We start from the raw sequence: 16,846 nt of genomic DNA, 5'->3' as shown, positions 1-16,846 counted from the left end.
AGGAGCTCCCCCTAGTGTCTGCCTATGATGCTGCGGGCTGGCTGGTGCTGTGGTAAGCCACGGTGCTGAAGTTCCACCTAGTTTCTGTCTGTGGTACTGCAGACTGGTGCTAGAGCAAACCAATAGCGCCACCTATTATTGATCTGTAATACTGCATATTTTGGTGCTGGACCAAGCCATGCTGATTATCTTCGTTTTCAGTGGCTCAAACCTGGCCCTCATTCCCGTCAGCATTTAGATTCAGGCAAGATGGAAACCAGTCCTTGGGCAGCCCCCCACAAAGTCAAAACATTGGATCAATGTTCCACTCCTTTTTCTTCCCAAGGAGAAGTCAGGAGTTGGGGTTTCTTCCCAATTTGCATGATTATTATTGATATTGAACACCTTATAATATTTACCAAAGTATTTTTTCCCCAACAAAATAGTGCACTTTCTCAGGGCCATGCTGGGTACTTTTATTAAATGAATACTTCTTACTTCACTACTCAACATAGCTGAGCAGTTCCCAGCTGCTCAGCACAGTGACACAGATTTCCCTTGTCAGGACTAGAAATTGCAGCTAGATCCCTCTGTCTTGCTCCACGGACCTATCTTCCACCCCAGGTCTTACATAGCCCGGCTCCTCTGGGAGTTGGACTTTTTTCAATCACCCTGGTTGTATCCCTTGGTCAAGGCTGGCCTTAGTCTTAGGTCTCTTCTCAGTAGGAAGCAAGTCCTCTTCTGTCCAGTTTTCCACATGACGTTATTGCTTTGAGCTGTGTTGTTCCGTGGGCATTGATCTGGTAGTCTCCCATCATCCTGGGAAGCAACTCTTCCCTAAAGCGCCCTGAACAACGGGATTCCAACTATTTCTTTTTTGTCTGTTATAGAGCTTGGCTGGCCAGATTAAATATTTTTAGCTTTCCCTTTGACATGCCCGTGTATGCAATGCTTTTGTTCTCACCAAATATTCAGTTATCATTATTTTGGCAGCAGAATATCTAGCTAGGAAGGACCTAAACACCCACCCACCCCGTGTGTGTGTGTGTGTGTGTGTGTGTGTGTGTGTGTGTGTGGAGAGAGAGAGAGAGAAGCGTGTTATGGTGAGTGTGTGTTATAGAGAGGGCAAGAGAGATAAGCGTGTTATAGCTGTGGTGGAGCAGAAAGACTTCTACTTCTGGTCAGGTGAATCTGGGTTTAAATCCTGTCCTTGGCTTTAAGAGGTAGCAAGAATGTGGGCAAGTCATCAATCACCCCAGCCTTAGTCCTTAGTTTCCCCTTTCCTCTGCTCCAGAGGTGGCAGTGAGAGAAAGGGAGAATGGAAGAGCAAGGTGGAAAATGGCCAAGAAGCCCATCATCATTTATATTGAATGAGAGATTGCAATTTTTATTACCTGAATAATAGGTACCATTACTGCCTCTTAGGAGAAATAATTCAACAGATTTGAAAGGGCAGTGTTGAGGAAGAATGAAGCAGCTTTCTTCTTGAACCCTACGGGGTCCAGCGTGTTCAATAAACTGGCTACAGAGACAGGAACACACAGGTTCAATAGGATTGGGTAAACTTGTCTAGAAACTGGGAGAGATTGTACTCTTTTGTATAGGCTTTTCCTTTCTCCCTCTTGTCTTGGTCTGCCATGTTAGTGGCCTTTGGGTTCAGCCTCCCAGCACCTTATTCTGTGTGCTTTATCCTACACACAGGAGGGTTCCAAGAGTAAGGTCGGCAGTAGAGGTGGCCAGGGGCCACTGAGGTGGGTGGACTGGATGTGGCCAGTCAAGGTGTCTGGGGCCTCAGACACTACTAACTGGATTTATCCTAAGAAGGGAGGGGCAGGGCAGGAGAGTGCTTGGAGCCAGAGAGAAGACAGAGAATATCAACCCTATTCCTCAGAATAGGTGAAGCAAAGGGCTACTCTTTCTTCACGTTCCCTCCCTGGAACCTGGTAATGGCATGTGACAATGCCCCACATCAGAGAATGCATCTTTCAGGAGTTAGGGAAATGACAGACATTGATTAGCCCTGGATTTGAGGTCAGAACAATCGCACAACTCCTCCTTACTATCCAGTATTCATCGCTAACTTCCCAAAGAATGGTTTTCATAAATATTGTGATAACTTCTAGCCACAGATCATGGGAGCAGCCATTAGAGCTGGCAGGACAAAGGAGTTTTCTCTGCAGCCCTCAACCTATGGGCTCTCTCTTCTTCCTTCCCCTCTGTCTCCTGCTCTCTATTCATCCTTCTCTTCATTTCCTCTCTCACCCCAATATGAGAGATTGTAGGGTGTAGTCATTCATTCATTCAACAAATATTGAGCACGCACTATGTTCCAGAACTATTCTTTGTGCTTAGGATACATCAGTGAATAAGACAGACAAAACTCACTGTCCTTGTTAACTGAAGTATACATGCCAGTGGGAGAGGCAGGTAATACACAATAATAAATAAAGCAAATGAGTAAATGATATAGTATCTTAGAAAGTGATAAGGCCTATGGAAAAAAACATAGAGCAGGGAAAGGGGGTTGGGGTAAAAAGGTGGTGAGGAGCTGTGGGGGCCAAGGTAAGAACTTTGGCTTTTATTCTCAGAGAGATGAACAGCTAGAGCAAGGTTTTTAGAAGAGGAGGCACACTATTTGGCCTTTGTTAGAAAGGATTCCTCTGCTGGCTCTAGGGAGACCAGTGAGGGGCTAATTGCAACAATCCAGGAGCGAGAGGACTCAGGGTGAATTTTGGCAATGGGGATGGTGAAAAGTAGTCAGATTTTGAATATATTTTAAAGCTAACATAATTTCCTGACATAAAGGGTGTGGGATGAGAGAGGAGAGGAATCAATCAAAAAGCCTCCTAGGTTTTTGGCTTTATAAGCTGGAGAGATGGAGTTCCTATGAACCAGAATGGGGGAGTCTGTGGGTGAAGCAGATTTTTGGGGGATAAGCAGAAGGCCAGATTTTGGGATGTAACCTTTGAGATATTATTGGGCAGACAAATGTAGCTATTGAGTAGACAGATGGACGTGAAATTTATGAGGGAGGTCCCAGCTGGAGAAATAAATTTAGGTCCTTGAGCTATATTTCAATGGTATATAAGGCTATTGAACTGGACAAAAGCATCAGAAGAGAGTGTGTGGTAGTTAGGAACAAGGGAGTTTGAACCAGACGGCCTGGGTTCAAATCCCAGCCAGGCACTTAGGAGCTGTGCAACCTTGGACAAGTCAACAAAATTTTGTCTCATTTTTCTCATTTGCAAAATTAAGGTAATTATAGGTTATACCTCCTCTGGTTGTTATGAAAGTAAAGCAGTTTATAACATGGAAAGTACTCAGAACAGTCTGGCACACAGCAAGCTTTCAGTATGTGTTAGCTGTCTATCTGCTTTGCAACAGATGTGAATTGCTCCATGATACCTGAATATTACTTAATTAGAATTTTTTGAAACGATCTCCATCTTATAGAAAAGTTACAAATGTGGGAATAAAAAACTTCTTTTCGGAAACATCTGTGAATAAATTGTGACATATTGTTTTATTGTCCCTTGTTATGGCTTGGATGTTGGTATCTCCCCAAATCCATATGTTAGCATCTCATATCCAATGTGATGGTATTAAGAGGTAGGGCCTTTGGGACGTGATTACGTCATGAGGACCCCACCTCATGAATGGGATTGGTACCCTTATAAAAGCGGCTCAAGGGAGCTCCTTAGCCATCTTTGGCCATGTGAGAACATAGCGTTTATCCCCTCTGCCATGTGAGGACACGGAGCAAGGTGGCATTTTAGAAGCGAGAGCAAACCCTCATCAGACAGCGAACCTGCTGGCGCCTTAATCTCGGACTTCCCAGCCTCCAGAAATGTGAGAACGCGCTTTTGTTGTTTATAAATTACACAGCCAATGGCATTTTGTTATAGCAGCCCAAATGGACTAAGACACCCCTGAATATCTCAGTGCGTATTTTCCACAAATAAGGACATTTTCCTGCATGACCACCAGACCATCAAAATCAGAAACTTACACAGATACATTATTACCATCTTATCTTCAGATTCCCTACAAGTTTTGCTACTTGTCTCAATAACGTGTTTTTATAGAGAAAGGATTCAGTTCCATTTATTTGCCATATCTCTCTTGTTTTCTTTCATTTAGAAAAAAAATCCCCTTTCATTTATTTGATGACTCTGACACTTTTAAAAAGTATCGGCCAGTTATTCTGCAAAATGTCCCCGCATTTTGAATTTTTCTGATGCTTCCTCATGATGAGAGTCAGGTTTTGGCAGCTTCGGCAGGAATATCTCTACAAGTGATGCTGTGTTCTCATTGCTTCCAATCAGAAGGCACACAATCGGTCCCATTACTAGTCATGTTCGCTTTGATTACCTAGTGATGTCTTCCAGGCATTTCCAATGTATTCTCTTTTCCTTTGTAATAAGTATGTAATGTTAAATTTTTTTTCTTTTTCTTTTTTTTTTTTGAGATGGAGACTCACTCTCTTGCCCAGGCTGGTGTACAGTGACGCTATCTCTGCTCACTGCAACCTCTGCCTCCTGGGTTCAAGCTATTCTCCTGCCTCAGCCTCCCGAGTAACGGGACTACAGGCGCACACCACTATGCCCGGCTAAATTTTGTATTTTCAGTAGAGACGGAGTTTCACCATGTTGACCAAGATGGTCTTGAACTCCCGACCTCAGGTGATCTGCCTGTCTTGGCTTCCCAAAGTGCTGGGATTACAGGTGTGAGCCACCATGCCCGGACATGATTTTTTTCTTAATCCTATTAAATCCAATTTGAGCATGTGCCCCTACCACAGTTAGAGAGAAAGTGAATAGTAGCTATTTTCCATAGCTCCTCACTCCACTCTTGGGTTGGATCAGGGTACCGGGGCTGTTGCCTTTCAAGACAAATGGGATGACTTCTGGTTCTCAGTGTTTATGGGTCACTATGGCCATTGCTCTTTGTCCAGGCCTAACTGGGCCATTTGAAGTTGGCCAGTTTTGCTGCCTGCTCCAGTCTCTCTATGACAAGCTCTTTCTTGGAAATATTTTATGAGGCTCCCAAAGCTCTGGTTCCTGAAGCCAAAACTTCTCTGGCATGAATTCAGCACCTTGCAGGCCTGGAAATGTCTAGGGCTTTGTGTCCTAGCAGGGTACAGTTTTCCATAACTCACTGAATTCACCACCCACTGTGGAAGATACCCTTGTCTTGGCCTCTGCACAGCCAAATGCACCTCCTGCCTTGCTAACAGAGTAGCCATTCTGCCCAGCAACGGTATCAGGGAAACCTAGGCCCTCCCTTAGCCCCAGGAGATGAATCTTCATTGGTCCAAGCCAGTTATGGCAACCAGTACCCTGGCCAGTGATTGGTTGAGGCTGGGACACATCTTGAGATTCTGGGCAATCAGATGTGTAGGGAATTTGGCTGGAGGCTTCTGGAGAAAAAAATATCCACTAGCTCACACTGTGTGCACAGAGAATGAATATGGTAAAACAAACAAAACTAAACAAAAAACCCTTGTATATGGATGAGTCCAATACTACCTTTAATAAAGCATCATAGAAACTACAAGCTGGGATTTTGAGCTTTGGGTTCTGAGAACCAGGTAAGTAAATAATAAATAAGTCTGAACTTTGCCTCTGTATGACTTTTTTGCTTTTTCTTGCCAAGTCTGAGAGCAATTCCAACATGGACTCTGGGGAAAAAATGAGAGTTCCAACTCTCATTGGAACTCTCATTGGTTTTCATGAAACTCTCATTGGTTTTCATGAAACGTTCTTTTCTCTCATCCTACGTTTTACTAATGGAAGAGTATTAGAAATTTATAGGGATAAGTCACACAGGGAATTGGTGTGTTTTGTGTGGTTAATGCAAACATCTTTTTTCTTTTCTAACTTTGTTGAGATATAACTCATGCATATAAAATGTATAGTTTGAAGACTTGAGTATATCCACAGGGTTGAGAGTCACTCGATTTTAGTGTGTAGAGGCTTCTGACGCATCGTTATAAAACATGCCTGCTGGTGTCACTGCAGAGCTCTGGCAGTGTAGTTTTCACCAATGCCTTTCCTTCAGTGTTGTATGTTTTACAGTGACCAAATTAGGCAGCAGAAAAATGTGATGCATCTGCCTTATGGGAGGCTGTCACTGCAGGAAAAGAGCGCAAATGCACCTTTAAGTTTCAAAAGCTGAGATCCAGATGAAAGATGCAAACGTTTGGAAAAAGATGAGCTCTGCAGAGCCAGCCCCTTCCTCACCACTTACCCTGACCCAAGCTCCATCTTGATTACTTGAGGGGACATTGACCAGTTTGGGGAAGAGAGGAGGAGTGCTCGAGAGAACCAATACGAGTGGGCCCCTGACAAGTGTCCTACAACTTGCTCCCCCAAACCCCAGGTCAAATTTGGAGGAACTGACAAGTTAGGAGGACTTGTGCCTTCCTTCCTGATGACATGATTTCTGGAGTTCCTGCCCCAGGCTGGCCTGGCAGCTGAAGAACAGAATGAGCTCTATGCTCAGCTTAGGGGGAGAAGACCTGAGGCCATCCTGCAGAATTTTCTGGGGATGCCAGAATAGCCACGTTTTCCAGTGTGCTTAAGAAGATTATGGGTGGAACTGAAATCCAATGGTGTGGAGAAGCTCTGGGATCAGAAAGACGTTATTGCTAGAAGCCCCTCTGTAGATCTACTGCCAAGAGCTTCACAGGGGGACGGAGAGCTTAGCAGATACCTGCATAGACTGATGTCACCAAGGCCCCTTAGACACCACTGGGGATGTGGAGGCTGGGGGATCTTGTTTTGATGGAGGAGATCCTAAATTGACCAAGATTAAGCTCATGGGTAGGCTGCTTAAAATAGAAATTATGTTAGATTATGGAGAAATTTAAAGAAGTAATACTTTTGCACACCTGGTCTTGTGGCCTGAGAGTTGTGTTGTTTTATTTTGATCATATCATCTAATACCTTTAGGACACAACTTCCCCATTTGTGAACTAGGATGGGGGAGAAGAGGTTGTACAAAGTGGTACCAAAAGCTTCACTAGCTCAGATTGACTATGATGCTAAAGGTGCAGTGACTCCCAATTTCTGTTGAAGCTACTGAAGATCACCAAGATAGGTTTGGGTGATGGAGACAAGGGGGCATCCCCAGCCCCTGCAGATATCAGATCCTTTTTACCACTAGTTCAGACCATATTTTACTATTATTATTATTATTTTTGAGACGGAATCTTGCTCTGTTGCCCAGGCTAGAGTACAGCAGCGTGATCTCGGCCCTCTGCAACCTCCGCCTCCCGGGTTCAAGGGATCCTCCTTCCTCAGCCTCCAGAGTTGCTGGGGCTACAGGTGCCCACCACCATGCCCAGCTAATTTTTGTATTTTTAGTAGAGATGGAGTTTCACCATATTGGCTGGGCAGGCCTCAAACTCCTGATCTTGTGATCTGCCAGCCTTGGCCACCCAAAGTGCTGGGATTACAGGTGTGAGAGACCGTGCCCAGCCTATTTTATTATTTTTAAAGTGATTTGTTGAAGAAATATGCCAACAACTCTCAGTACATATGAACATAGAAAGGAAAAATATACCTATAATCATGCAATCTTGACAAATAAAAGCATTTTGTTTTTCTGCTTCCTCTTCCAATCCATGCCTGCATAAGTATTAATACTTATTTTGCACCAGAGCATGAAGACTGTATTGTATCGAAGGGCTTTTTGGAGGCTAGAAGGATGGAAACAGAAAATCTGGATATTTTAGCTCTGCTGATTGGCCGCTCTGGCAACAGACCAAATGACTCCAAAAATATCTCCCCAGCTCCGACCCCTCTCCTGAACTTCAGATGCATCTGTCCTGTGCCTACTTAACAGCTCCACTTTGATGACGAACCAACATTATATTTAACATGTTTAAAATGGAACTGTTAATTCAGTTCTATTCCATCACCAAACTCATTCCTCCACCTGTCTTCCTCATCTCACCCATTGCTCAACCTTGTCCTGAAGCCATCCACAATCCTTCCTCTCCATTGCCATTCACATTCAGTCCCCAAGCAAGTCCTGTGACTTCCAATTTTAGGCTCACCTCCCATTAGTCAATTTCTCTCCATCTCTGCTGGCACCACCTAGCTCAGATCACCCCATTGCCTCTGGATTTACTGCAATAACTTCACATCTGAATTTTCTGATTTTTTACTTGCTCCACAGAAGTCATGGTGACTTCTAAAAATGTAAATCTTGTAATTTGCTTGGTATAACTTGCAAGGTGGAGAGTGAGACATCTGAGAGTCTCTACCACTGCAACGTCATCCCATTGTTTAAATAAAATCCAAAAGTCTCCACCGTGACAAGTATCCCTGTGTAATCTGGCTCCTGCTCATCCCTCCAGCATTGTCCCATGTCCCATTGCTCACACTCTCCAGCCTCACTGGTTTCTACCTCTTCCTTGAACATTCCAAGATCCTTCATACCTTGAAGTTTGGCATAATAGGTTCCCTCTAACAAGAAGGTATTTCCCAGGCTCTTTGAAACTTCCAGATATCAGTTCAAATGTTCCCTTTTCATGCTAGCTTACCATTCTGTCTGGCTAGCAGCACTTAATTCTTGACTCCTGTGAAGATCTCTATCATTGCAAACCCCATTATTTTGTGCACATTTTTATTTTCTTCAGAGCACTCATCACATTTGAAATTATTTCTTTCTCCCTCCCTCCATCTCTCCCTCCCTCCCTTCCTCCCCTGTACCTCTCTCACCCTTCTTTCCTTTCCATCTGTCCTCATCAGACTATAAGCTCCACAAGGGTAGGGACCACTTTTACTAATGCTTACTAATGTTTGCTCAGTGTCCACACAGTGCTTGAAATATAGTGTGTGCTCAGGAATATATGTGGAATAAACAAAGGCATAGCCTTCTTTGCAATGAACAAATATTCATCTGGAAACTCAGGGCAGAGCTTGAGTGCCCACAGTGGTCTTTCCTTGATGAGCCAGGAAGGAGCCATCAGAATTGCAGGTATCTATTTTGCTCTGGGTTGGAGCCTATCCTGCCTCTGCTGGGTTTCTTGGTCAGCATCACGGACTTTGAGGTCAGACTTTCCACAGAAAATTTATTCCTGGGTAGGGCATGAGAATCTGCCTCTCACCATTGACCTTTCCAGTCTAGGTGCTCCTCTCCTCTGGGGGCTGCAGGAGACAGGGAGGGATGGCCAGTGCTGTTCAGGTCTCAGAAGGCTGATGAGGCAAGAGAAGCTGGGGGAGCAGCTACAGGCATCATGGCAGGTCCTCCTCTGAGGCCAGGCCTCCTGAATAAGACAGGAGGGACTGTGGGTCCTACATCACTGTGGAGGGCTGCCTTTGCAGGGCCTGTGACCTGCAGAGGAAGCAAGGGCTGAGGCACAGGCCATGATTTTCTCACATCTCTCTTTAGAGTCTACCTTAAGGGTGTTGTCTTCATACTAACTCTCTCTGTTTCTTCCTCCCTAAATGCCACCTCCTGCCCTGACCAGGGCAACCTGCATCTTTGCATATCCTCAGGCTGAATGTGTGAGAGACAGAGGAAGGTTAAGGAGAGAGAGGTGCCATTCTCAGGGACCCTCTGGATCAACACCTGTTTAAGGTAAAGGAGAAATGGGAGGGTCTCACAGCCTTCTTCTCACAGTGCCCCTGTCAGCTGGAGTCCCACCCCTGGGAGCCTGATCCCATCTCAGGTCCCCCCTTACCTGAAAGAAGGGCTCCTCCTAAATACATAGATCATAGAAAGTTCTAGCCAAGGAGCAGGAGGGAGTTGCACACAGGGGTACCTGGAGATAGAACAATGTGGGGATTATAACACGCACTTCCGAATGTTTTGTATCAAATGAGAGCACCCAAGCAAAGTGCCTAATAGGTGCTCAGTAATTCTTGAATCTGAATGGCTTTTGGAGGATGGGCAGGAATTGGGAAAAGGTATTTCATATCAGCTTAGTTATTAAAAGGAGTATCTGGTAAAATGAGTGGGTGGTCAGGATCCTGCTGATGAAAGCAGCACTTACTGCTGTTTGGTACTGAAGACATAACGCTCTGAAGAGGCTGCCATAATTGCTGTCCCATTTTATAGATGATGCCTAAAGAAGTGAAGGGACTTTTCCAAGGTCACACATGGTGAGCACAGCAAAGCCTGCATTTGAATCTGGCCTGTGTGTCCCTAGGTCTGAGCCTTTACCTGCTTGGTTATATTGTTCCTACCCACCCAGGCTCACTTGCTCTTCTTTGAGCTGCTCAGCTGCCTGCTGCCTGGGACTAGAGCCTATTCTGCCACACTTGGCAGATGAACTGCTTTTTATCCTCCCACTATGAAGTGTTGACCAGCATATGATTGTCTTGACCAGGATATGATTGGCTGAATATGCCATCTGGGATCTTGGTGGGCCTCACAGGTCATAAAAGTTGGTATGGCTTCTACTTCTTTCTTTCCTCAGACACACCCTTGAGACACAGCCACCAAGCTATAACTAGCCTATATGGAAATGTTAGGGAAGCAGGAGTCTAGAAGAGCCAGACTAATGCTACTTTAAGTTCAACTCTGTCTTGGGACTAACAAGGCACATTCCTTGCTGGTCACGACCTACAATTATAAGATATTTATAATTGAGGAAAAATCCTAAAGATTCCTATAAAGACAATTTCTACAATAGTGGAAAGTCCAGATGTCACAATACCCATAACAATATATGTTTTCAAGAACATTGTATTTATTCTTTGATGTACTTACACTCTAGAATGTCAAGGATAGTTTTCTATATTCTCACAATTTCTTTGTTCTAAATAACTTTGATGTAACATAGGCATTCCGTATTTAACAAAATTATGGTTAATGTTGCACATATTTTTCTGTCCTTTTATTTTTAATCTATTTGTGCCTTTGTTTTTGAAGAGGATTTTCTGCAGGCAGCAAATAGTGGGTCCTACTTTGAAAAATCTAACGTGAAAATAACTTTACTTTTATTAGGGTGTTTAAACCATTTACATTTAATATGATTATTTATATGACTAGGTCTAAATCTATGATCTTGCTACTACCCTCATATCTTCTTTGTTCCAGTGTACCTCATTGTGTGTCTTATTTTGGATTGGTTTTTAAGTTTCTGATTTATCTCTTTTGCCAGTTTGTTAACTATTACTCTTTGTTGTGTTATTTTACTGGTTGTTTTAGGATGTATGGCACACATTATTAACTCATCATTGTTCAACATGAGGGATAATATATCACTTTACATATAGCATAAAATTCTTACAGTAATATGTTTCTATTTCTCTCTTCCTGATATTTGTGCTATTTTTCTCACACATTTTACTTCCGTGTATGTTATAATCTGCCAAATATGTTATTATTGTATTTGCTTTGAACAGTCGACTATGTTTTAAGCACATTTAAATACATTTTAAAAAATATTTTCTCACATGGTTACTATTTCTCTTGCTCCTAATTTCTTTGTGTAAATCCAGGTGTCATTTTACTACTGCCGGAAGGAATTCTTTTTAACATTTCTTGTAGTGCAGATCTGTTGATGCTGAATTCTTTCGGCTTTTGTATGACTGATAAAGTCTTTATTTTAACTTCACTTTAAAAACTGTGGTAAAGTACACATAAGATCTACCACCCTAACCATGTTTTAGTGTACAGTTCAGTGACATTGAGTACATTCACGTTGTTGTGCAACCGTCGCCACTCTGCATCTCTAGAATGCTTTCCATCTAGCCAAACTGAGAAAACACATGGAATGCATCACAAATTTGCATTCCATCCGTGTACGTGTACGTAGGCCATATTAACTTTGTATCATTTCACTCCTAGCATTTGTGTTGCCAAAGTGAGTACTTAACTCCAGCCTGGCTGACAAAGCAAGATTGGCTCAAAAAATAGATAAATAAATAAAATATTTTATTTATTACAAGACATTTTTGCTGGGCAAAAATTCTAGGATAACTTTTTAATTATTATTATTATTATTATTATTATTTTTAAATGCTTTAAGTGGCCTGGCATGGTGGCTCACATGTGTAATCCCAGCATTTGGGAGGCCGAGGTAGGCACATCACTTGAGGTCAGGAGTTCGAGACCAGCCTGGCCAACATGGTGAAACCCCGTCTCTACTAAAAAAAAAACAGAAAAAAAAAAAAAAAAGTCTGAGTGTGGTGGCTCAATTCTGTAATCCCAGCACTTTGGGAGGCTGAGGCAGGTGGATCACCTGAGGTCAGGAGTTCAAGAGCAGCCTGGCCCAAATGGTGAAACCCCGCCTTTACCAAAAATACAAAAAAATTAGCTGGGCGTGGTGGCAGGTGCCTGTAATTACAGCTACTCGGGAGTCTGAGGCATGAGAATCACTTGAACCCAGGAGGCAGAGGTTGCAGTGAGCCGAGATCACACCACTGCACTCCAGCCTGGCGACAAGAGTGAAACTCTGTCTCAAAAAAAAAAAAAAAAAAAAAAAAAAAAATTATCTGGGAACGATGGCATATGCCTATTATCCCAGCTACTCAGGAGGCTGAGGCACGAGAATTACATAATCACATGAACCTGGGAGGCAGAGGTTGCAATGAGCTGGGATTATGCCACTGCACTCCAGCCTGGGCAACCGAGAGAGCGATCTTGTCTAAAATAAATAAATAAAAATCAATTAAAAAAATAAGAATTAAGGTCACATAGCATGTAAATGGCAGAACAAGAAGTTGATCCCAGGCCATCTGGCTCTGTAGTCTGCTTTTACCCACTGTGCTTTGTGGGCCTTTGGAAGCTGTAAGATTCTGAAGAGTTAGGAGTCTATTGATAGATGGCTCTGGGGTTACATTTCACTCTGGTCCTTCACTGTGACTTCACTGTGACCTCTCAACATCCTCATCTTCTATTCTTAATCTTGGCACAAGAGTCAACAAAGGGGAGCCTTGGGCTAGGCTCCCAGGGACTGTAATTTGTTTTAGAACAATGGCTGGATTTCTAGGGAGCTGTACTCACCATGCACAAACATCTGGATGCCTGGTCCAGACTTAATCTCCATGTCAGGGCTCCCTTTCTGGAATTTCACACAGTAGTAGGTGCCGGCGTCTGCTGGCGTGATGCTACTGATGCGGATGGAATAGTTGGTGTTGTTTCTCTTTGTGAGGTGGTCTGAAACAGTTCTTATCCAGGGGAAGTGGCCTCCTTTTCGACTGTAGATTAATTCTGGGCCTGGTCCAGTTCCTCTGAGCCACTGGATGGGCCCCACGGGGATCAGGAAGGTCACAGTGCCATGCAGAGTGGCCGTCTCTCCTGCTGTGACTGACACAGACTCCTCAGGCTGAATCACCTGCAGCTCCTCCTCACCTGCCACTCCTGGAGGAGGGCAAATCAGCTCCAAGCTCCAGCTGGGGCTGAGGCTGTGGTCCAGGTGCTTGGGTTCAGATTGCATTTGAAGCCCCATTAATTCTTTCTTTCCATATCATGTATTAGCTCTTAGAATAGGCAAATTGCTTAACTGGGTATCAACAGAGACATAGAGACAAGACAGACAGACAGCCCTTCCAAAGGACACAGTCAGGAAGTCACAAGAGAAGAAACACATCTAGAAAAGATGCTGAACAGTCCAGTAATTCAGCGAAATGCATAGTTGAACCAGAAACAAATCGTTAACATCCATGACAGAGTAGCTGGAAAATTAAAAAAAAAAATGTACACGGGTTTCAGCATATGAAAGAGCACATTTTCAAGCTGCCGTTAATAATAGAGGCAGGTTGATACCAAGGCAAGCAGAGAGGTCGATAAAACAGAAGAGAAAGCCTAGAATTGGAACCAAAGAAATAGATAGATTTATTGTATGGTCAAGTTGGCATCTTATGTTAGTGGAAGAAAGCTCTCTTGAAGAAGGCGAACGAAGAAAAAGTAGCTGTCTCCAGGGAGCCAGATGAGTATGTGGACTTTTGTTATGCACTTGTACATTTCTTCCCTGTTTGAGTTATTTTGACAGCAAGCCTGAAGTATAATAAAAATAAAATAAAATCAACATTTCTTCCTCCTGCAAGCTAAGAGCAGACACAATTTTTAGAGTATTAGCTTAGCAAATGTTAAAAAGTTGCCAATTTTCTGCATTGCTAAGGGTGTGGTGAGGCAGGCACTCCCAATACTGCTGATGGGAATAAAAATTGACAAAACCTTTCTAAATGGCAATACGCCATTATAGTCATGATCTTATGATCTGTGTACACGTGACAAACCCATATTTAAACAAGTAAAGAGGAAATACTTTAACCAAATTTGTTTTGGTCGCAAATGTTCAAAATACCCACCCCGCCCAACAACCGCCCCGTCCATTGCTGCTGCTTCAGTGCTGTGTGTGGTGAGATAATGTATTACTGATATTAAGACACTCACGTTTTATTGGGAAGTTGCTTCTGAAACCAAAAAACACTTTTGAAATGCAATTTCCCAGTAAAACTCATTCCTTTGACTTAGTAATTCCTCTTCTAGGGTCTTATTCAAAAGAAACAGACAAGGGTGAATATGCTTTTTAAAGAAAAGGCATTTTCTATATTTACAATATAGAAAAGTTCGATGTGAGGCCATGTCCAAGAATGGGAGTTAGTTAGATAGATGATAGTGCAACCACAAAGTGGAAAACTATGTAGCTATTGAGATGATAATGTTGATGTATACATTAGGGAATGTATTGATGATATTGCAGACACATCTACGTTTACATAGAAAATGGTCCCCAATTTATCATTGAGTAAAAGAGCAAATAAGTCATACTTTGTGTAATCCTATTTTTGTTAAAAGTTTAATGTATATAGAAGCAGCACAGTGAAGAGGTCACAGTAAGAGCTAGTGGAATCCCATCGACCCAGGTTTCAATGCCTCCTCTATTGCTTACTTGATTGACACAGTTTAAATATTTGTTACCTCCAAAATTCACGTTGGAATTCAATCCTTAATGTGCAGTATTTAGAGGTAGGGTCTGTAAGGGGTGATTGGGTCATAAAGACTCTGCATTAGTTCATGAATTATGGATTAATGGGTTATCATGCGAGGGGAGCTGTTGGCTTTATAAGAAGAGGGAGAGAGACCCAAGCATAGTACGCTAGCATGCTCAGTCCCCTCACCGTGTGATACCCTGTGCTGTCTCAGCACCGTAGAGAGTCCTCACCAGCAAGAAGGCTCTCACCCAACGTGGCCCCTTGACCTTGAACATCTCAGCCTTTATAACTATAAGAAATAAATCCTTTTCCTTTATAAATTATCCAGTTGCATGTATTCTATTCTAAGCAACAGAAAATGGACTGACATTGATGTTTTACCTTGAGAAAATAACCTCCCTGAGCCTCTATTTTCTTATCTATGTAATCTATACAATGTGGAAAGTAAAACTTCTCTGGCAATTTTGCTGTGAGACTGAAACCTGAAACACTCAGGACTGTGCTCATAGAAGGACTTCTGTGAAATGGGCTTTCCCTTCTGAACCACAAGTCCAGTAGGCCCGGCTCCAGCCCTGACAACCTGGTGATTCTAGGAAGCACACACCTTTCCTTGGCTTTCAGTTCTTTTTTTTCTAATAGTTCTACATTGCATATATATTACTTGTTGTTATCTGTCTGTCATCTGTCTATCTACCTATCTATCTATTGAATCTATTAATTACCTACCCATCTATCTGTATTCATCTTAATGACAACATCGTTGCCTCCCTCCTGGAGACCGAGGAGCCAAATACTGCACCTCTACTTCTTCCCTCAGGATGGCATCGGGTCCTGCAGGTCAGGCCTAGGGGGCTGTGGAACCTTCACAGGAAGTCAGGGGTGTGGAAAGTGAGAGGGACTGGATACCCCTGTCGCGGGGAAATGCTTGGATAGGAGAGAAAGCAACCCCTCCAAGCAATAAGAATTCTGGAGGGATTTTGTTTGGGAGACACTAGTTTTAAATCAAACTATTTAGGAAAGTGTCTTAAAGAGGAAAGGGCAGCAAAGAAAGAGGCCCTAGAACAACAGAGATTCATCCACCCCACTGCAGATGGTGAAATGGTACTGCTGTCAAACTCAGGAGAGCATCCCTGCACCACGGTACCTGAGGGTGGGGGCATTCACTTGTGAGTCGCAGCAGCCAGAGGCAGCAGCAGGGATGATGGGGCAGGCAGGGCTGAGAGGCAGGGATGGGCATCGTGGTGGGCCCTGGAGCCTGCTCTGTCTGAAGGTCTGTTCTGGGGAAGTCCTGGACTCTGCTATGCTGAGAGAGGCAAAACTGTATCTCCCATGACATAAGAGGAAATGACCATGATGGGAGGAAAGGGATGTGGGATTATGGCAGTTCCAATTTCTAGACTGTGAAATAGAAATCAGACACAAGCTAAGAACTTACTGACATAAAGGTCCCAAGGTACTTGGAGGGGCCCTGGCAGACACCCTTAGTGCCTAGGCTCTGCCCTTTGGGCCCCTCATTTTGTGTCAGGTGTGACCCTTCCTCATCCAGGAACCCAGGAACAGGGTCTGCCATAGAGAAGGGTATGTCCAGCCTCGAGTGATAGTCCAAAACCTGGGCTCAGATGAACTGTGCAGCCAGTCAGGAGGAGGGCTCCCGGGGATGCGGCTTCACAGGTGTGGGTCCCTGTTTTCCCCATTCGAGAGATGTCAGTTGTAAAAATGAGCCTGTAGCCAAGTCTGATGGGAGGCCTTGGCTCTTCAAAATACTCTTACAGAGGAAGTGGCTTTGAGTGAGTAAGGAGTTAGATCCTGGGAGGAGGATAGTTTCTGTTTTAGAGGAAAGGGGAAGAAACCTGTGTGTGTTGAGGGGCAGAGTGCAGGGCCTTAGGGTGCTCATCCTGCAGGAACAGTGACATGCAGAATCACAGCTGGGAGGAGGAGGGGTGTCTCTTTTGTCTGTCCCTAGTCTG

General features: G+C 43.6%; 1 protein-coding gene across 1 annotated transcript; it reads right to left on the bottom strand.

The window, feature by feature from the left end:
• Positions 1 to 698: 698 nt before the first annotated feature.
• LOC105719061 (signal-regulatory protein beta-1-like) lies at positions 699 to 16,116 on the bottom strand. The gene is made up of 3 exons (XM_064382240.1): positions 16,044 to 16,116; positions 12,946 to 13,302; positions 699 to 826 (listed from the first exon to the last, which is right to left on the bottom strand). The coding sequence occupies exons 1-3, from the start codon at positions 16,114 to 16,116 to the stop codon at positions 699 to 701; spliced, it is 558 nt and encodes a 185-aa protein (XP_064238310.1).
• Between the last annotated feature and the right edge of the window lie 730 nt (positions 16,117 to 16,846).

The sequence above is a fragment of the Aotus nancymaae genome, unplaced genomic scaffold (genome assembly GCF_030222135.1).
Source record: "Aotus nancymaae isolate 86718 unplaced genomic scaffold, 86718_ANA_hifiasm-v0.15.2.pri h1tg000029l, whole genome shotgun sequence".
NCBI lineage: Eukaryota > Metazoa > Chordata > Mammalia > Primates > Aotidae > Aotus > Aotus nancymaae.
Note: the sequence above shows the minus strand (reverse complement) of the source record. Positions and strands in the feature narration are given on the sequence as shown.

Excerpts from the sequence above, each read along its gene's own strand:
- LOC105719061 (XM_064382240.1), bottom strand. The coding sequence starts at position 16,116 with ATGCCCATCCCTGCCTCTCAGCCCTGCCTGCCCCATCATCCCTGCTGC. Across the intron at positions 13,303-16,043 it reads CTGGCTGCTGCGACTCACAA|GAGTGGCAGGTGAGGAGGAG; the intron begins GTGAATGCCCCC and ends GCCCTCCTCCAG. Across the intron at positions 827-12,945 it reads CATCCAGATGTTTGTGCATG|GGCGCTTTAGGGAAGAGTTG; the intron begins GTGAGTACAGCT and ends CCCGTTGTTCAG.